General features: G+C 43.9%; 2 protein-coding genes across 5 annotated transcripts; both read right to left on the bottom strand.

Annotated features, from left to right (window-relative positions):
- Positions 1–1,419: 1,419 nt before the first annotated feature.
- On the bottom strand, positions 1,420–16,057 carry LOC106607195 (histone acetyltransferase KAT7). 4 transcript variants are annotated; one of them, XM_014203900.2, is made up of 14 exons: positions 15,848–16,057; positions 10,212–10,359; positions 9,233–9,394; positions 7,392–7,631; positions 7,120–7,202; positions 6,879–6,965; positions 6,605–6,703; positions 6,204–6,314; positions 5,535–5,720; positions 5,303–5,392; positions 5,056–5,196; positions 4,875–4,968; positions 4,377–4,630; positions 1,420–3,812 (listed from the first exon to the last, which is right to left on the bottom strand). In XM_014203900.2, the coding sequence occupies exons 1-14, from the start codon at positions 15,860–15,862 to the stop codon at positions 3,714–3,716; spliced, it is 1,809 nt and encodes a 602-aa protein (XP_014059375.1). In that variant the 5' UTR covers positions 15,863–16,057; the 3' UTR covers positions 1,420–3,713. The 4 variants fall into 4 exon arrangements, with proteins under 4 accessions (XP_014059375.1, XP_014059377.1, XP_014059376.1 ...); XM_014203902.2 differs by having other exon boundaries at positions 6,225–6,314; XM_014203901.2 differs by having other exon boundaries at positions 10,212–10,356; positions 15,848–16,001.
- Positions 16,058–17,367: 1,310 nt separating this feature from the next.
- Positions 17,368–20,394, bottom strand: LOC106607196 (glucose-6-phosphatase catalytic subunit 1). Its single transcript, XM_014203905.2, has 5 exons — positions 19,940–20,394; positions 19,616–19,725; positions 18,667–18,772; positions 18,389–18,504; positions 17,368–18,155 (listed from the first exon to the last, which is right to left on the bottom strand). The coding sequence occupies exons 1-5, from the start codon at positions 20,155–20,157 to the stop codon at positions 17,647–17,649; spliced, it is 1,059 nt and encodes a 352-aa protein (XP_014059380.2). The 5' UTR covers positions 20,158–20,394; the 3' UTR covers positions 17,368–17,646.
- Positions 20,395–20,647: the final 253 nt, after the last annotated feature.

Below are 20,647 nucleotides of genomic sequence, written 5' to 3'. Positions count from 1 at the left end.
GCAGCGAATGTTGTAGCGTCCTGCTGCGTTCAAGCTATTATTTTAAGGTTTCACGTTTAGGACATCTTATATGGCAATGGTTGATAGAAGGCTTCTGTTACTTATTCACTGTTACAATTATTGTTACAGAGGGATCCGTTGGAGAGTGGCTTGGTCTTCCGCGTGGCTGACCTCATCAAGAGGTCCAACTCGCAGCAGTTTCACAGACTCATTGGGCGAAGCTCAGGTCAATTAAACTTTCATTTCTTTTGATTTGGTCTGTTTTTTGGGGGGGGTCATAGTAAAATGAGCTTGTAAGCTATAATTTATAGAAATGATTGAAATTTGAATGAATAAACACATTTCATTTCCCAATTGTAGGAGTCCCTCAACCGATTCCACTGGAGCAGAGGAAAAGTAGGTGTTTCAAATTTGAAAGCATTATTAATAAAATTATTAATTGGCCTGCTTTGGGCTATAGCCTATATTATGTACTTCTCAAAAAAAATATGTGTGTGTGTGTGTGTGTGTTTCATCAGGATATAAAGGAGACATCTTTGTTGGACTCATGGGTAGAAGGTCCTCAAGTGGAGGTAGTCAAGCACCTTACCAGATGATAAATATGTTAGCTATGATTCTTCAGAACAATTTCAATCTAATGTATTTATTCCATATTTGTTTTTTCCAGAGTCACAAGAGGAATGGAACAAGCCCCAGTATCACTAGAGATGAAGATATAACTTGACTGTTCAAAGTTACTGTAATAATCAATGTTGCTCAAATTATTAATCAAGGTCAAAGCAATCCAATACATGCAACAAAGCTTAATTGATGTAGCATAAGTAAGGAATGTGTAATAAGGGTAAATAATTATTTGACCCATGTGTGTAAAAACTGGGTCAGGGATTTGCTGCAATTGACATTTTATGCCTTCCTTAACTGTATCATTCTGTACTTTCCTTTGCAATACAAGCCGCTTGTCATGTTCAGTCAAGTATTTTTTTGTGTTGCATATTAGATGGATTGTTGTGCATACAAACAGGTATATTTTGTCTAATTTAAGATAATTCACACATGTTCCATCACTGAGAGAATTACTGAACTTCAAGATTCATTAATTTTGAAAAACAATTTGCTTTTCTGTGCTTCATATCAAATGCTGATAATTTGTCAGTGAACCCCTACACATCTGTTGCAAAGGCTCAATGCTGTTCACATTTCTTTAATAAAAACAATTTGTTCAATCAAGTGCACTTCTTGTAGTGTTCATTTGCTTTCAATTGTCTAGATCTACCCAATTGGTGCAGGTCATGGAGTGGAGATGAGACCACTAGACTGATCCATGCACCCAAAACAAAAACACATTGCAGTGTGTAGTGGCAACTGGTTGGGGAAACAGAGGATGCTGCCCAAGAAAGTTCAGAAAGAACACCTTGCACACATGATCAACACATTTTGGAGTTTAGATTTATTGGAGAGGAAGCAAGTACAAAAGCAGGTGCACCCAACTTATCTACATATTAATGCTGTACAGAGGTACTGCTGACTGCTGTGTAGCGACAGTGGTCTACTGCTCTTTTGATAGCTTATTGAAGAACAAACGCTTGTATGAAGGTAAACATTATGACCACACACACTGGTTTCAGGAAAACTGAGCTGTTCTGGAGTTGCGTTCTATAGCTGCCATGACTGGCACAGGAGGAAGCATCAAGACCACACAGACCACAGCAACAGGTTGGGAGGCAAAATATGAAAGGCAGAGGTAAAGGAGAACTGTTTGGGGGAAATTAACAGTTGACCTGTTGTAGCAGTGTTTTCTCAGGTTCCAATAAAATATACAGTGAAATTAGCTGCAAGTTGACCTGCTATAATACCCCCTTTGTGTGATGTTAGGCCAAGTTAGCATCTATTCATGCCAAATATGCTGATATTATACAGACTCTTGATGAACCATGAACTTTGCAACTAAATCAAAATCATACCCCAAAATATAGAGGACAGTGTACAATCTAGTTTTTAAAGTCAAAATAAGCAAGTAAACAATCTGATGGGCAGGTATATTTCAAGGCCTTTTACTTAACATTCAAAAGCAGAAGGAATGAATAAAGCCTGACTGGCCCAAAACTATTTTAACATGCAATTTAAATGGGACATCGAACACTTCAACACCAGTGCTTATATTCTGAAAATAATCATAACGCCATATTATTGGAGTATTACTTTCTTAGTTCAACCTGGATCCATTGAAATATGGTGGTGAAATATACAGTATATTTGGCAGCCTTGAAGAAATACCTCCTCTCAGATTCTGAGCTTGTTTTGTTTCTCCCCTATGACATACAAATACACGGATCAAATAGCTTATTTTTAAAACACACAAGAAAGAACCCAGAAACACAACTGAATAAAAACTCAAAACTCTACACAAGGATTAACACTACTTCAGAATGACTGTGAAGTTTGTCAATCCTTTATGTTAGTAAAGAGTTAACTTTTGACATATGGTCAGTAAAGGCCATTTCTTCTGCAACTATAAAGATGTGCACTTTATATATTTATTGCCCTATTGTGGCTATAAATTCTTGAGATGAGGCCCATACGTTGCTGTGGAACTAAATCTTTATATATACACAGAGCAGATGGAGGTAATTTCTGGTTTCATCCAATGTATTTGCACAATCAGTCTAGCAGTCAGTAACATTTGCAGCAATTCAAAATGTTGGTGAAAAACATCCATTATTTTATCCTTATACACATAAACAGACAAAATGGGTTGACCACAACGCAAAACAAATTGTCTCTTTTGCTGTGTACTACATGCATTTGCTTGTTCCTCTGCAACATGTTACAGAAAATCTCTTCTAATGACACGTTCAAATCTAGTTCTCAGTACGGCTAGGAAACCAGTCCTGCACATTTTAAAAACTTTCTTCAAATATACTTTGTCTTGCCAAACCTGTACTATAAAATCTTCTCTCTATCATTTAAATATATTGACAGCATGACTTGAACTTGACATCAAATTCGCACTTCGGCCTCAGACAGAGCCTGACTGAGAATTCCAGGTCTTTTCCTCCTCCTTCTCTCCCAAAGTGTTTACTTGTGCACTCTTCCTCGTGGATTTGAAAGGAATGGATTGGGGTAAGGAACTTCCTCCAGCCAACGTTTTCACCGGTCTATGCTTTTAAATACTTGAAAGAGTGCACACTGTGGAGAGAAGGGTAAGAAAGGGAATTGGCAATCTTTCAGGAAGCCAAATTTAAAATAGCTTAAAAAAGGACATTAGCCAAAACAGCTTAAAACAGTGGTAAAACCAAACAGAAGTAAAAAAATAAAAATAAAGTAGTAAAATAAAGGCCAAACCAAACAGAAACACTAAAGACAATCAAGACGCATTGTTGTGTTACCTCGACCCCTCCCCAGAAAGACAGCTATATTCCCCATACGAACTAACTGACTGGCTCACTAGGTTAATACGGTTCTACTGAGAAGTTGTGTGAGGAAAGCTAGGGTCTGGATTCAAGCAACCCACCATCAGTATTCTTCTTGATATTATGATCTACTACTTAAGCTTGGTTAGGACTCCCAATAATAATGATCAATAATTCTGCGCTAACACAGTGTACTGATCAAAAGTTGTTTGAAGTAAACTATTCTGATAGTGAGCTTTGAACCCAGGTCCGTGGGTTGGAGAGTTGGTGTGGTATGGTGTAGGGGGAAGGGGGAGGGGTGTCCTATGTTCCTTTAGGTGGGGTCCACTTTAAGGCGGTGGGTTCAATAGTCTTGCTGCTGCCACGCTTGGTCTCCTTGGCTTTCCAGTCGTCGATTAGGTCCTGGAGGAGATAGTAGCATGTTAGCCTCAGAAGCCAAGGTTTGTCACGCTCCGTTCCAAAACCTGTGGAAGTTCTCCTCAGGAAGACAATAAAAAAGGACAAACAGTGGTATAGACGGAAACTAGACATGTTGGCACTTTTCAAACCCATTCAATATTTAGCATGTTTTAGCTTATTTTATTTATTTATTCATACACTACTAACACAGCATAGGCAAACTGTCTGACACGGTAGAAAGAGAAACAAAGCAAATTTAAAAAAAAAGCAACGTCACTTCTACTCAAAATCCAATACCAAAGTTCTCCAGACTTTCAATAGTAAAATCATCGTAACGAGATTTGGAAGGATGGCTCAGTGAGGTTAGTAAGCACGTTAGCACTGCTAGGCTTAATGATAAGTGGATGTCCAAGACAATATCGAGACTGAACTGACGTCTAATGGAATAACCCAAACCCCAACTAATTGCACAGTTAGTTGGAGAAATTTCCTGGCCGTCATACTAAATCAGAACTTGTTCTTGGCTGATTAAAGAATAAATATATTAAGAAATGGTAGGTGACATACCTGTCTCTTCAAGACCAGGTGCTTCCCTTTCCAGTACTTGAGCATCTGGAGGGACTGCAGGGTGCTGACGATGTCCACTGGGTTGACAGCTGTCTCCTGGCTGATCTCCTTGATGGAGATCTCCTTCCCCTGGAACTGGTTGAGGTAGCGCAGCAGCACCTCCTTCCAGTAGGACCTGTAGCTGATTAGGCCCAGGTCTGAGAGGGGCCGCTCTGGAGAGCCCACCTTCTCCTCCACCTTGGACAGTAGGTAACCTGGGAGAGGGCAGACCACACACAGGGTTACAGAGAGGTCAGGGTTAGAGAGAAACCAGGACCAGACACAGGGTTACAGAGAGGTCAGGGTTAGAGAGAAACCAGGACCAGACACAGGGTTACAGAGAGACCAGGGTTAGAGAGAAACCAGGACCAGACACAGGGTTAGAGAGAAACCAGACACAGGGTTACAGAGAGGTCAGGTAGAGTTACAGAGAGACCACAAGGTAGTGGCTGTACTCACTGAAGTCAATCAGCATCTTTCCGTAGCCCTGCCTCATGTACTGTGGCATGGTGAGGATACAGGAGACATTGTAGTTCAGGAACGAGTTCTTCTCCTAAAATGGGAGGGCATTGACATTTTGAGTTTGAGAAAAGAAGTTTATAAATAAAACGTAGCATTATAACTACGACTGACTGGTTACCTTTGAGAAGTAGCCAACAAGATGGCAGCCGGTGTTGTCAGCCTCTGTCATGACGTAGAAGAGGAAGGGCTCCACGTCGTAGTATAGGGTCTTGTGGTCCAGGAAGAGCTTAGCCAGAAGGCACAGGTTTTGGCAGTAGATCTGTGGACGATAGGGTCATGTAGCAGGGCTATGGTCAGAGCCTGGTAGTCATAACATTTGCAAGGCATGATAACATAACATTCCGGGGACCACAGAAATCTCTCACCTTGTTCTTTTTACCGTCCACCTCAAAGACGGAGATGTTTCCCTTTCGATAGATCTCATCCCCTGGTGGGTGTTTCCAGACACACTTGGCCTGTACAGGGGGAGGGACAGCACCAATCATCATACAAAAATCTATTCAGAACTGAGATCCACACTGAAACGTCTGAATCCATCCATAAAGAACAAATCAGAAAACACCGGAGAAACGAATTGACATGCACCAACGTTCTCACCATGTGCCGGCGCAGGATGGTCAGACTCTTCATGTACTTGAGGCAGAATTCACACATGTAGAGGCGTCCCAGGCGGGCGTACTCCTCTGGGTAGGGCGAGTGGTACCAGGTGTCCAGCTCGTAGCGGCCAAACACGATGGTCTTGATCATGTTGCTGCCCTCCGCCACCTGGCCCTGCAGCTTCTCCTGCACCAGGCGGAGGACAGTGAGAGGGGACAGAAAAGAGAGGAGGAAGAGAGAGGTTTGACCAACGCAGCAAGGGAGAGGGGCAGGCAAAACGCCACGGGAGGAGAACTCATTACTCTCCGTGGAAGCGACCACGGAGAATGCGCTTTAATTTGGGGGAAAAAGGTTAGAAATGTGTGTGGAAAGGATAAGAGAGAGCTTTGATTTGGAAGACTGAAAGGGGAGCCTCTTAAAGATATCGGCTAGAGTAAATCTAACTCAAAGAGAGTGAAGAAGAACTTCTCCATAAACTACCCGGTCTTGTAACTGACAACACCAGACAGTGTAAGTAGCCAGATTACCCAGAATGCTCCCCGTCTGGCACTGCCCACCATAAACGGTGAGAGCTGGGCGTCGACTGGGCCCAGTCCAGACAGTCACTAGTACAGGCTCAGGAAAAGAAAGAGGAAAATGGGAGGAAGGGCGATGAGTTCTCTCTCTTACAAGATCCTCCGAAGCACGTGCCTGGGCTTTTCGAAAGAGCTCCAGGTCGTAATCACTTGTGATGTTCTCCAGGAGGGGCTCTCGGTTGTTGCCGTGGGACTGCCGGTGATCCTGGGACATCAGAGAGGGAGAAGAAGCCTTTAACCTCAGTAACAATCAGCACATCTCTTCAACCGGACACATTATTTACCTTCAACATATCTGTTGTCCGAACAGTTGTCAAACTGTGCTTGCGAGACACTTTTTAATATTGCAAGTATTATATTTGTTTACGTTTCGTATGGGATAAGAGTGTATTACAACGCGTAGGCTACAAGGAAGCTTTTTCTTCTGGTACTAATGGAAAAGGGTCGTTTTTTCTTTCCTAGATTTTAGATTAGAGGTCAGATCCTCACACTCACCATGTACTGGTCTTTCTGCTCTTTTAGCAGACCCGAGTTCCTCTTCTTCCTCATTTCCGTCACCTTCTCCTTGTACCTCATCTGTCTCTCCGTTGGGGCCTAATCCATTATGCAATGTTATGATACTGCCTTTAAATCCAAATCCTAAACTAATTTGCACCCTATTGCCTTTCTTGAAACATTTACTGCAAGGAGGGACAAATCCAAACCAAAAACAGCAGCGTAGTGATAAAATGAGATGGTTGACCAAATGAAAGGCCCAGGATCATAGTACCTGGTGACGGGTAGTGTGTCTGTTCTCATCCTGCCGGTGGGACAACGTCCGCTCCTCCACCTGTTTGTCACGAGAGGAGGCCCTCGTCTGTGAAGAGAAAAACCATTTGGTAAGCGATCCCTACTAAAGATATGCCTACAGTATGTTATTTTATTAAGTAGTAGGCAGACAGATTTCAGACACGGTCCAAGAATCCCACACCTCAACACTAAAGCCAACTTCCAAGGTCTTGTAGATTTACCTTGCATTCATCTACAGAGAGGTTGTGGAAGAGAGGGCAGCCAGATATTGAGAAGTGCCTCTCATGTTTCCCTGTCAAATGGCCTGAAAAACAAATAAAACAGAGAACATCAAGTGAAACAAATGCAGAACATAAGTTGTTATGTTGTTAACAGTGTGTGTTTTGAATGTGTAGCGCTCTGAGGTCCACATTGCACAAAAAGTCAACTATGTAAATAAAATGTCCTGCCCTCATTGACAGTGGAGCTGACAGTTAAGAATGAGATCATTTACCCAGGGAGTTGCAGCCTGGTGTGGGGCACTTCATGTTGAAGTTGTAGCTCTCGTGGAAACGGCGGCGCTTGGGCCTGTGGGAGAGGTCGCTGCCAGAGTCTTTGAGTGACAGCTCCTTGGCCAGGCTCTCGTCATGAGAGGCGTTAGGGCTGGACACGTCAATGTCCGACTCCGATGAGAGGGCGTTCCCTGTTGGGGTGCGGGGCGGAGACTCGTCCTGGTCTGCTGCTCGCTTCAGGTCTGGAAAAGCCAACGAGGAGAAGAACACATGTAAAGGAATTGTTATGTGAATTTAAAGTATGCTCTCTCTAATTCTCTCTCTCTTTCTCTCTCTAGGAGGACCTGAGCCCTAGGACCATGCCTCAGGACTACCTGGCCTGATGACTCCTTGCTGTCCCCAGTCCACCTGGCTGTGCTGCTGCTCCAGTTTCAAACTGTTCTGCCTGCGGCTATGGAATCCTGACCTGTTCACCAGACGTGCTACCTGTCCCAGACCTGCTGTTTTCAACTCTCTAGAGACAGCATGAGCGGTAGAGATACTCTGAATAATGGGCTATAAAAAGCCAACTGACATTTACTCCTGAGGTGCTGACCTGTTGCACCCTCGACATCCACTGTGATTATTATTATTTGACCCTGCGGCGCATCTATGAACATTTTAACATCTTGGCCATATACTGTTATAATCTCCACCCGGCACAGCCAGAAGAGGACTGGCCACCCCTCATAGCCTGGTTCCTCTCTAGGTTTCTTCCTAGGTTCTGGCCTTACTAGGGAGTTTTTCTTAGCCGCCGAGCTTCTACACCTGCATTGCTTGCTGTTTGGGGTTTTAGACTAGGTTTCTGTACAGCACTTTGAGATATCAGCTGATGTAAGAAGGGCTTTATAAATACATTTGATGTTATACTCACAAGCCCGACTGACAACTCACATTTTTTTATTTTACCTTTATTTAACTAGGCAAGTCAGTTAAGAACAAATTCTTATTGACGGCCTACCCCGGCCAAACCCGGACAAAGCTGGGCCAATTGTGCGCTGCCCTATAGGACTCCCAATCACGGCCAGTTGTGATACAGCCTGGAATCGAACCAGGGTCTGTAGTGACACCTCTAGCACTGAGATGCAGTGCCTTAGACCACTGCGCCACTCGGGAGCCCACATGGGGCTTAGTTCATATTTCAAGTGCCTGGCTTGTATCTAGAATTATGAATGAGGAGATTCCAACTATCTCACAGTACCATGTTTATACAGTTTCAGGATACAAGATTCCATTTAGTTGTGATGCTGTTACACACACACACACACACACACACACACACACACACACACACACACACACACACACACACACACACACACACACACACACACACACACACACACACACACACACTATGCTATATATTTTTTGTCAATGTTGGTGATGCATTTGTTTTTCACAGAATTCGTGCACGCCTCCTTCAGGTTTTCCCATGATCGCATACAACGACCCCACCACACCAGCAACGGAAACCCAAAGGAATGAATAGGGATGGTAGCTACAAGCAAAGGCTGCAATTTTCAACAGAACTGTCTGGGTAACCAGCAGAAACATAACAAATGAGTGGAATAACATGTGGAGGACAACACAAGCTCAAATCATCTATGTTTGAGGACACAAGCCCAAAACAAACTTAAAGAGTAGAAAAGCACTGGTTGAGCATCACTGCCTCTTCGAAAACTTAAAATGATACAATGAAAATATAACATAAATAACGCAGTGGGTGGCCAGCTCTCGGGTGTGGACAATGGAGCGGGGGGAAACTGTGAGAGAAAGTGACCATGCTGCATCGTCCTCCTACCCTCCACATGCTGCTCCGTGTCCGACCCCGAAGAGCGACTCTGGCGCAGAGGGTATTTCTTGGGGGTGACCGGCGGCCCTTGCTGAAGACTACGGCTACGGGTCACTCGCCGGGCAGAGAAGGTCACCACCTCTGCTGGGCTGATCTGGACAGGGCTGGAATCTAAAAACACATTTTTTTAACAGACGTCTTCAGGGGTCTCCGGCCCTCAGCAGTAATGTAGCAGGCTAGGAGCTACAATTCTTTTGTCTCGTCAATGGACAAATCCCTTTCAAGCAGAGACACTTACACTCCCTTATCAAACAGATTCGTTTCCACAACAAAACTGACCAGTAGAGTACAGGCAACAAACAAAACATATACACAACAAGCAGCCTACTGATTGGGCCTAACAACTTAATAACAATATCAGTTCAGACATGCCAAACTTTTTAAAAACCACATAGAGTGCATCCAGTTTTTTTTCAATAACAAAAGGGAGTGGAAACTATATCATCCTCTACTCAAACCATGACCGCCAGACCGAATAGGGATCAGGGGGGATGACTGCTGTCTAAATCCATTCACAGTTTATGAGCTTGAATGCTGATATACAATGGCTATTGTACAGCAACAGATAACAACCCACGAGCACATCTATGGGTGTAGCTACAGACAGACAAAAGAGAACCCCAGCATTACATTCAGTATCTTCATTTTGAATCTTCTGACTAAGATTATTGTCACAACATTTGGTTCAATGATCTAGACTGAAAACTCATAGGGCTGGAATCCAAGGGATTCATATAGGATTCATAGTTATTCAGCAGATTCTTGATGCAGAAACATAACAATATAAATATCTTGGCCATCTCATGACAGTTCCATATCAAAACTGCATTGTTGGTTAAGGGCTTGTAAGTAAGCCACTGTAAGGTCTACACCTGTTGTATTTGGCGCATGTGACAAATACAATTTGATTTGAAAGAGGCATATTTACCTTGTGAACTTTGGCTGAGTCGCAGCGATGCCCGGGTGAGGCGCGTGTTCCTCCGTGTTCTCCCATAGGTCTCGATTCTGTCTGTGTGCTCATGGTCAGCAGAGAAGTCTGAATCCTCAGTGCCGTCGGAGCTGCTTCCAGCATTCTTCTTTCATAGAACGAAAGGGAAGATCGATCGTCAGTTATGCACATCAGTAACATAAACATGACGATTCTTTGGTTTGGTTCCTGTTAGCTTGTATGAACACAATGCTATCATTGAATCCATTTATGATTATCATGAAGCATCACTTGTGTGCCCCAAACTTCCTATTACTTTCGTTGTCGTCTTCCAACAACATGTGGGAGGAAACAGCGCAATAGCCGCTCTAACTGCGACGTGAATAGGCTATATTCAGTAGCTTACAGTGCATTCGGAAAGTATTCAGACCCCTAGAGACTTTTTCCACATTTTGTTACGTTATGTATGAAATCGTTTTTTCCCCCTCAATCTACACGCAATACCCCATAATGACAAGGCAACATTTTTTATTTTAGCAAATGTATAAAAATATATATCATATTTACATACGTATTCAGACTGTTTACTCAGTACTTTGTTGAAGCACCTTTTACCCATTACCTATCCATTAGCCATTCTTCTCTGCAGATCCTCTAAAGCTCTGTCAGGTTGGATGGGGAGCATCGCTGCAAAGCTATTTTCAGGTCTCTCCAGAAATGTTTGATCGGGTTCAGGTCCGGACTCTGGCTGGGCCACTCAAGGACATTCAGAGACTTGTCCCAAAGCCACTCCTGCATTGTCTTGGCTGTGTGCTTAGGGTCGTTGTCCTGTTGGTAGGTGAACCTTCACCCCAGTCTGAGGTCCTGAGGGCTCTGGAGCAGGTTTTCATCAAGGATCTCTCTGTACTTTGCTCCGTTCATCTTTGCCTCGATCCTGACTAGTCTGCCAGTCCTTGCCGCTGAAAAACAACCCCACAACATGATGCTGCCTCCACCATGCTTCACCGTAGGGATGATGCCAAGTTTACTCCAGACTTGGTTTCATCAGACCAGAGAATCTTGTTTCTCATGGTCTGAGAGTTCTTTAGGTGCCTTTTGGCAAACTCAAAGAGGGCTGTCATGTGCCATTTACTAAAAAGTGGCTTCCGTCTGGCCACTCTACCATAAAGGCCTGATTGGTGGAGTGCTGCAGAGATGGTTGACCTTCTGGAAGGTTCTCCCATCTCCACAGAGGAACTCTGGAGCTCTGTCAGAGTGACCATTGGGTTCTTTTCCAATTTTTTTATTCTTGGTCACCTCACTGACCAAGGCTCCGATTGCTCAGTTTGTCCGGGCGGCCAGCTCTAGGAAGAGTATTGGTGGTTCCAAACGTCTTCCATTTAAGAATGATGGAGGCCACTGTGCTCTTGGGAACCTTCAATGCTGCAGACATTTTTTGATACCCTTCCCCAGATCTGTGCCTCGACACAATCCTGTCTCGGAGCTCCACGGACAATTCCTTCGACCTCATGGCTTGGTTTTTCCTCTGTTATGCATTGTCATCTGTGGGACCTTGTATAGATAGGTGTGTGCCATTCCAAATCAATTGAATTTACCACAGGGGGACTGCAATCAAGTTGTAGAAACATCTCAAGGATGATCAATGGAAACAGGAAACACCTGAGCTCAATTTCGATTCTCATAGCAAAGGGTCTGAACACTTATGTAAATAAGGTGTTTTTTTGTTTGTTTAATACATTTTCAAGAATTTATAAAAATCTGCTTTTGCTTTGTCATTATGGGGTAATGTGTGTAGATTGATGAGAAAAAAAAATATTGAATACATTTTAGAATAAGGCTGTAACGTAACAGAAGGTGGAAAAAGAGAAGGGGTCTGAATACTTTCCGAATGCACTGTATATCCCCAATATAGCTCCGGTCTCCCCTAATCTGCATCGGATGCGCTCATAAATTCTCTGCAGAGATCTCAAGTTATGATGTTGCGTGCATTTCATCAAATACACGCAGTCAAACAACAAATAACAATTACAGACCTATATCCATCCTGCCTGCCTTATTAAAAAGTCTTTGAAAGCCAAGTTAATAAACAGATCACTGACCATTTCGAATCCCACCGTACCTTCTCCGCTGTGCAATCCGGTTTCCAAGCTGGTCATGGGTGCACCTCAGCCACACTCAAGGTATTAAACGCTATCATAACCGCCATCGATAAAAGACAATACTGTGCAGCCGTCTTCATCGACCTGGCCAAGGCCTTCAACTCTGTCAATCACCGCATTCTTATCGGCAGACTCAACTGCCTTGGTTTCTCAAATGACTGCCTCACCTGGTTCACCAACTACTTCTCAGAAAGAGTTCAGTGTGTCAAATCGGAGGGCCTGTTGTCCAGACCTCTGGCAGTCTCTATGGGGGTACCACAAGGTTAAATTCTCGGGCCGACTCTTTTCTCTGTATATACCAATGATGTCGCTCTTGCTGCGGGTGACTCCCTGATCCACCTCTACGCAGACGACACCATCCTGTATACATCTGGCCCTTCTTTGGACACTGTGTTAACAAACCTCCAAACAAGCTTCAATGCCATACAACACTCTTTCCGTGGCCTCCAACTGTTCTTAAACGCTAGTAAAACTAAATGCACTACTACAGCATCACTACTCTGGACGGTTCTGACTTAGGTATTTGTAGTTGTCCACACATTCTAGGTGTCTGGCTAGACTGTAAACTTTCCTTCCAGACTCCAATTAAACATCTCCAATCCAAAATTAAATCTAGAATCGGCTTCCTATTTTGCAACAAAGCCTCCTTCACTCACGCCGCCAAACATAGTCAGTTTTACGAGGGTATCCTACCGATCCTCGACGATGTAATTTACAAAATAGCCTCCAACACTCTACTCAGCAAACTGGATGCAGTCTATCACAGTGACATCCGTTTTGTCACCAAAGCCCCATATACGATCCACCACTGCGACCTGTATGCTCGTCGGCTGGCCCTCGCATCATATTCGTCGCCGAGACCCACTGGCTCCAGGTGATATGTCTTTGCTAGGTAAAGCTCCGCCTTATCTCAGCTCACTGGTCACAATAACAACACCCACCCGTAGCACGCGCTCCAGCAGGTATATCTCACTGGTCATCCCCAAAGCCAACACTTCCTTTGGCCGCCTTTCCTTCCAGTTCTTTGCAGCCAATGACTGGAACGAATTGCAAAAAAAATCTAATTGAAATAAATTACAAATAAATAAAATCGCTGAAGTTGGAGACTCATATCTCCCTCCCTAACTTTAAACATCAGCTATCTGAGCAGCTTACCGATCGCTGCCGCTGTACACAGCCCATCTATAAATAGCCCATCCAATCTACCTACCTCATCCCCATATTGTTTTTATTTACTTTTTTGCACACCAGTACTTCTACTTGCACATCATCATCTGCACATCTATCACTCCAGTGTTAATTTGCTCAATTGTAATTACTTCGCCACTATGGCCTATTTATTGCCTTACCTCCTCACGCCATTTGCACACACTGTATATAGACTTTTTTTCTATTGTGTTATTCACTGTATGTTTGTTTAGTCCATGTGTAACTCTGTGTTGTTGTTTGTGTCACACTGCTTTGCTTTATCTTGGCCAGGTCGCAGTTGTAAATGAGAACTTGTTCTCAACTGGCCAACCTGGTTAAATAAAGGTGACAGATTATTTTCCTGTGTTTAGTGCGGACTGCATTCTCACCTGCAGTGAACCGCACCACGGTATGAATAGAATCGGACCGAGTACACCCTTTTTGAGCAAATCACAGTGCGTTGTTTAGTGTGCTTCCGAGTGCACATAGTAATCACACCAGTCCAAATGAGCCAAACTAAGGGGATAAACGCACCAGATGTCGGAAAAAACGCACCAAACCAATTGTGTGAAAGCCCCCTACAACTGCAAAAACATGTGGCAAAGAAATGTACTTTATGTCCTGAATAGAAAGCGTTATATTTGGGGCAAATCCCAACACGTCACTGAGTACCACTCTTCATATTTTCAAGCATGGTGGTAGCTGCATCATGTTATGGGTATGCTTGTCATCAGCAAGGACAAGGGAGTTTTTTAGGATATAAGAAATGGAATAGAGCTAAGCACAGGCACAATCCTAGAGGAAAACCTAGACACTGGGAGACAAATTCACCTTTCAGCAGGACAATAACCTAAAACACAAGGCAAAATATACACAAGAGTTGCTTATCAAGACGACATTGAATGTTCCTGAGTGGCCTAGTTACAGTTTTGACTTAAATCGTCTTGAAAGTCTATGGCAAGACTTGAAAATGGAATGCTCAACAACCAACTTGACAGAGGTTGAAGAATGTAAAAAATAATAATGTGAAAATATTGCACAATCCAGGTGTGCAAAGTTTGAGACCCAGAAAGACAGCTGTAATTGCTGAAAAATGTGATTCTAACATGCATTGACTCACGGGTTTGAATACTTCTGATTTCAATTTCAATAAATTTGCTAACATTTCTAAACTAGATGTTTTCACTTTGTCATTATAATTATGGGGTATTGTGTGTAGACGGGTGAGAAAAAAACATTTAATCAATTTTGAATTCAGGCTGTCACACAACAACATGTGGAATAAGTCAAGGGTAAGTGAATACTTTCTGAAGGCATTGTGTGTTTTGAAGCAAACTGGACTGGAATACTAGCTAGTACTCTACACAGGAAAAAAATCCTAATCCAAAAGCACAAGCACATAAAATACAAGAATCCCCGAAAATATTGTTTACAAGCGTCAACGGTTTACATCTTCATTCATGTGGAGGAGGAGCATGTGTACAAGCAACACTTCCGTAGTACTTTTCCCACAATGCACCATGTCAAAACATTTACCAACGGCCAGAACTGAAATCCACTCGAAAAATGTTCCAAAACAAACATGAACATGCAACGGACCATGCAAATGTATATTACCATACTGTTACGTTAACAACTAGCGTAGCGAAAATACATTCGAGATGAAAATGGTTCAACAATCGTTAGGGCACTATGTGTCTTTAACCAATTGCAAGCGAGGAAAGGCGGGACAGGAGAAAATTAAACCAATTGACACTATGTTATTCCTGAATCAATCCAATGAAATCGTTGTTTTGAGGAAGACAAGTATTTCCCTCACCACCAGCAGGATTCAACTAGCTACAGCCAGAGAGGTTTGAACCTAGATAACACCTTTTCCGTACACCCTGCGGGCCTGTTCCACCAAGCTTTTGGTTCTATCACTGCTAGCTGGTGCTTCATCTGTTAGCTAGATAACTATGTCAGCTAGCTAAAGCGATTGTTAAATGATGTTCAAATGCGCCCCATCACTATAGCCATGAATGAACATACTCATGGATAGCTAGTTAGCATTAACTACACCAGTATCGCATCAGCTTGCCATGGCATTTGTGCTATTCTAAATGTTACACAAAATTGATTGTGCTATGCTTTAACGCAAACCAGGGCTCAATTAGCTCCTATCTGTCACGTTATAGTGACATTTCGACATGATAGCAAGTTAGCTAAACAAATTGACATTAGATATAGCTAGCATGAGTCAGTCACCTGTATTTTACCACTACGTATCTAAATAAACCAAGTTCTTACCTTTCTCCGAGGCATATTTCACTTTAACGGTGTCTGTTTTAAGACGTTAGCTATCCCTTAGCAGTAAAAATAAACACCGCGTTTTAAAATGAAAATGCTCACTAATGAAACTGATTGACTGGAGATGCCGCTCAACGTTTGTCTCACACTTCCGTGGTATGTTCAAGCAAGTCGACACGTTTTGGAATGTTTTGAAACGGTTCTACTGTTATTCAATTGGCCACTAGATGGCAGTGTTGTAACGTGTACATGATGGTCCCTTGTGTAAAGGCCCCTTGCTATTCGGAATCCTTGGGAAGTCCCTACCCCACTACAGGTTGAGAGGTAGGGACATCCCAAGGACCCCAGATAATGTACAGTGAAATACACTGACAATACACTGACTCATACAGTTTACATAAAAATTGACTGTGTATTAGGGGCGTGTATCAGAAAACCAGTCAGTATCTGGTGTGACCACCATTTGCCTCATGCAGTGTGACACATCTCCTTCGCATAGAGTTGATCAGGCTATTGATTGTGGCCAGTTCTTCAATGGCTGTGCGAAGTTCCTGGATGTTGGCGGGAACTGGAACAGGCTGTCTTACACGTAAATCCAGAGCATCCCAAACATGCTCAATGGGTGACATGTCTGGTGAGTATGCAGGCCATGGAAGAACTGGGAAATTATCAGCTTCTAGGAATTGTGTACAGATCCTTGCGACATGGGGCCGTGCATTATTATGCTGAAACATGAGGTGATGGCGGCGGATGAATGGCACGACAATGGGCCTCAGGATCTCGTCACGTTATCTCTGTGCATTCAAATTGCCATTGATCAAAATGCAATTGTTTTCATTGTCTGTAGCTTATGACTGCCCATACCATAACCCCACCACCACTCTGTTCACAAAACATGGGACCAACACTTTGTTGCGTTTATATTTTTGTTCAGTATGTATGTAATTCTATGCTCACCCTCCTTCTCTCCCAATAACAATATTTCATGAAGACAAGAAACCGATTGGGAGTGCTTCTTGATTTTACAATCTAAAGACTGAATCCTCCACAGGCTTTTCTGGCTGAGAGCGATAACAAATAAATTAACTGTGGTCTATCAACAGTAAGTGATTATTAATTATTCTATTTGATAGTCAAATAAAATGTGCCATTGGGTATTACAAATCACAGGGCATTTACAGGAAAAGTGTCTGTTTCATAGAACATGATTAATGTGGATTGTACACAATAAAAAAATATATATATTTAATTTTAAAAGAATTGTCTCTCATATCATATAAAAAGAAAACCAAGTAGTGAGCTAATAATGGATTTATATTGCTGTCTAATTTCTCAGGGCAAGCCCTGTCCATGACCACTGCACTGCGTGAGGTTACCAGCCCTTCTCCATTGGAAAAAACGACAGCTGATCCCTCTATGGACATTTTATCCCCCCCAATGGACAATTACCCTGCCCACACCCAATGAACATTTATATTTATCATTGTCATGTTGTAAACATGTATACATAATAATAATAATTGTTATTGTATTTTTTTATTGTTTCATTCACACCTGCACTGCTGGAGCTCGGAGCTTAAGAATTTCACTGTACACTGCAACTACATCTGTGCATGTGACATGAAAAAAGAGAAAGAAAATCGAATATAAAACATCCACCTCATGCAGCAACAAGTGTCTACTGACCGACCTTCAAGCCCTTTCAACTGGGGTGAACATTCCTGCTTCTCCTATGACAGTCCGTCTCTGTCTGTCCCTTCAGGGCATTTCTCACAGAATTACAATAAGTTTGAATTAGTTCAAAACTGGTGTTTCTTTCCGTTCCGTCCCGCTGCCCCGGCCAAGCAGTAGGGCACTATGCCCACAGTGGCCAGGGGCACAGTGGCACTCTTACAGAAGGACAGCAGGTAGAACAGAGCCCTGGTGTGGGCTGGTGGCCTGACTGAGTCCAGTAGGTGGAGCAGCAGCAGTGTGGCGCCCACGCATGCCAGCCTGTAGGTGGCGCCACCGCCTACTCTCCGGGCCTCGGCGTAGAGGGGCGAGTGCAAGCCCAAGCCCAGGCCTAACAGAGTGCCGGTGTTGCGCAGGAGGCTGGCGAAGGGTGTAGTGTCTATGTGGACCCATTGGGGCCGCTGGCACCAGCGCTGGGCCTTGTCCAGGGTCCAGAGCAGGTCCACCCCCAGGCCCCTGAGGCCCAGGTAAAGGCCCACAGCGAAGGAGAGCAGGGAGAGGGTGGTGTAGATGTAGCGCCTCAGGCTAGCCCTGTAGATCCAGTGGACCCGGTCAAAGGTCTCCGCCACTAGGATGCCTAGGAAAATGGACAGGCTTGTCAAAGAGAAGTTCTTTCCCAGCTTTCACTTGCATGTTCTCAATTGGGAAAACACCTAACAAAGGCGCCAGGGACCTAGTACCATACCTCGTTCAAAGACACCTAAATCTTTTGTCTTGCCCATTCACCCTCTGAATGGCACACATACACAACAGGGTAGGGTGTAGGATTTGATTTAGAATTCGGTATAAGAGTTGGGGCTCTCCACTGACCTGTGACGACCCCAGCGACAACCTGGTGAGGGAAGTGGGCAGCGATGAAAACCCTGGAGAGGCAGACACACACCTGCACACACCAGAAGACAGCCCACAGGGTCCCGCGGACACACCTGACACAAACACACACACACACATACACACACACACACACACACACACGGGGAAGGACACACAGTCACCTACTTAGCAGAGTTGGATCATTCAATCTAGATAATTGTGTCTAGCGGATAAACTCTGATAAACAACATAAACAACAGAATTTGTCCTCTTACCAGTTCTTGATGTGACCCCCATGTTCCTTGAGGAGGATGGCAAGGAGTGATGAGATCATAGCGTAGTAAACCCCTGCAGCACTCATGGCATGACCCGACGGACTTCCTGTGAGAGGAGAACTGCAGTCAAGTACAGTTTTGCTTGAAAAGAAATTGCGAACTGAATGGAATCCAACTGAATCGAACTGCACTCTCTACTCCTCTGTAAACTGGTCATATGTGTATACCTGTTGCTAGACCCACTGGTTGATGCTTATTTATAAAACCCTCTTAGGCCTCACTCCCTCCTATCTGAGATATCTACTGCAGCCCTCATCCTCCACATACAGCACCCGTTCTGCCAGTCACATTCTGTTAAAGGTCCCCAAAGTACACACATCCCTGGGTCACTCGTCTTTTCAGTTCGCTGCAGCTAGCGACTGGAACGAGCTGCAACAAACACTCAAACTGGACAGTTTTATCTCAATCTCTTCATTCAAAGAGTCAATAATGTTCGCTCTTACTGACAGCTGTGGCTGCTTTGCGTGATGTATTGTTGTCTCTACCTTCTTGCCCTTTGTGCTGTTGTCTGTGCCCAAAAATGTTTGTACCCTGTTTTGTGCTGCTACCATGTTGTGCTGCTGCCATGTTGTGTTGCTACCATGCTGTGTTGTCATGTGTTGCTTCCATGCTATGTTGTTGTCTTAGGTCTCTCTTTATGTAGTGTTGTCTCTCTTGTCGTGATGTGTGTTTTGTCCTATAGTTTTATTTAATTGATTTTTATTTGTAATCCCAGCCCCCGTCCCCGCAGGAGGCCTTTTGCCTTTTGGTAGGCCGTCATAATAAAGATGTCATTTTTTTTTTTTTGAATAATAAAATAATGGAATTTAATTCATTTGAGTTGAAAATACTGCATGGATTCTCCAGAAGGGAAAGTGGTTTTGCCAGCAGCAGACAAACAGGCACTCACCTGGACTAGTCTCACAGGTCATAGGGAACTGCTCAATTTGTGGCGCTGATGAGTTGGCATAGTAAGGAGTCTCTTGAACCCACCAATAGGGACGCTCGCCAAACAGGATCCTGTGTAGACATGAGAGAGTAATACATCATGTATCACATATTAAATCCTCCTCTGTCTGGCAACATACGCCCTGGAGGGATCATCTGTTGGATCGTTCTCATAGCATTGTTAAAACATTCGGAACCTGCAGTATTTTCATCCTGGAAATATACTTATTATATTGTTATTCTTTATCTTAGCATCTGAGCACTGTGATTAGTATTAGTCACCTACCATTTGAAGATAAGGTTGAGCCAGTCTCCCACTACAGCCACCCAGACCAGCTTGACCCCTACTGATTCCCGCAGATGGAAACACACAGGGAAGAAGACAAAGAAGGTGTTCCGCAGGTCAGCTGCCATGGAAACAAACAGGAACCAGCTCTGAGTGTCCCTGTAGTGAGTCTGGAGGTATCGTGTGGTGCTAACCCCATAGGCGTGGACGGTGTCCATGGCTGCTCTCTAGTTCACTGTATCTGACAGTCACACTAACGTTAAGAACAGTCTTCGACAACTATAGCTGCTGCTGTGTCTGATATCCTATGTCAGAATAGCAGAGGTGTCTCCTGAGATGCCCGCTGGCAGTACCATAGTTCTGTGTATTGCCCGATAAAGTCAAGAGGTAGTGGTGTGAGGTCTCTGTGCAGCCCTTGTAGTGTGTGCTGCTTGTCTGTCCAGTGCCCGCCTGTCACCGCTGCTATCCCTTTTATACCCTTGTGAACACCTGGTCACTCCACCATGCCTGATCTTTGAACTGGAGAGAGTGAGGAGGGAAAAGAACTGGACAAACATTACATCATGACTGACTGCACTGCAGCCAGCTGGTCAGTGCATCACCATGGGGACTACCTGTGGTGTGGTATTGCTGGAAGACCCCCTTTCCCCCCCCCCCCACATGCACGCACGTACACACGCACCTGTGGTGGCAGGTGGGAGGAGCTAT

Source organism: Salmo salar, chromosome ssa06 (assembly GCF_905237065.1).
Source record: "Salmo salar chromosome ssa06, Ssal_v3.1, whole genome shotgun sequence".
In the NCBI taxonomy this organism is placed as follows: Eukaryota; Metazoa; Chordata; class Actinopteri; order Salmoniformes; family Salmonidae; genus Salmo; species Salmo salar.
Note: the sequence above shows the minus strand (reverse complement) of the source record. Positions and strands in the feature narration are given on the sequence as shown.

Excerpts from the sequence above, each read along its gene's own strand:
- LOC106607195 (XM_014203900.2), bottom strand. Across the intron at positions 7,203-7,391 it reads ACCAGGCTGCAACTCCCTGG|GCCATTTGACAGGGAAACAT; the intron begins GTAAATGATCTC and ends TTTGTTTTTCAG. Across the intron at positions 5,393-5,534 it reads CCATCCTGCGCCGGCACATG|GCCAAGTGTGTCTGGAAACA; the intron begins GTGAGAACGTTG and ends CCCCCTGTACAG.
- LOC106607196 (XM_014203905.2), bottom strand. The coding sequence starts at position 20,157 with ATGGACACCGTCCACGCCTATGGGGTTAGCACCACACGATACCTCCAG. Across the intron at positions 18,505-18,666 it reads GGGGGTCACATCAAGAACTG|GTGTGTCCGCGGGACCCTGT; the intron begins GTAAGAGGACAA and ends TGTTTGTGTCAG. Across the intron at positions 18,156-18,388 it reads TGTCGCTGGGGTCGTCACAG|GCATCCTAGTGGCGGAGACC; the intron begins GTCAGTGGAGAG and ends CCATTTTCCTAG.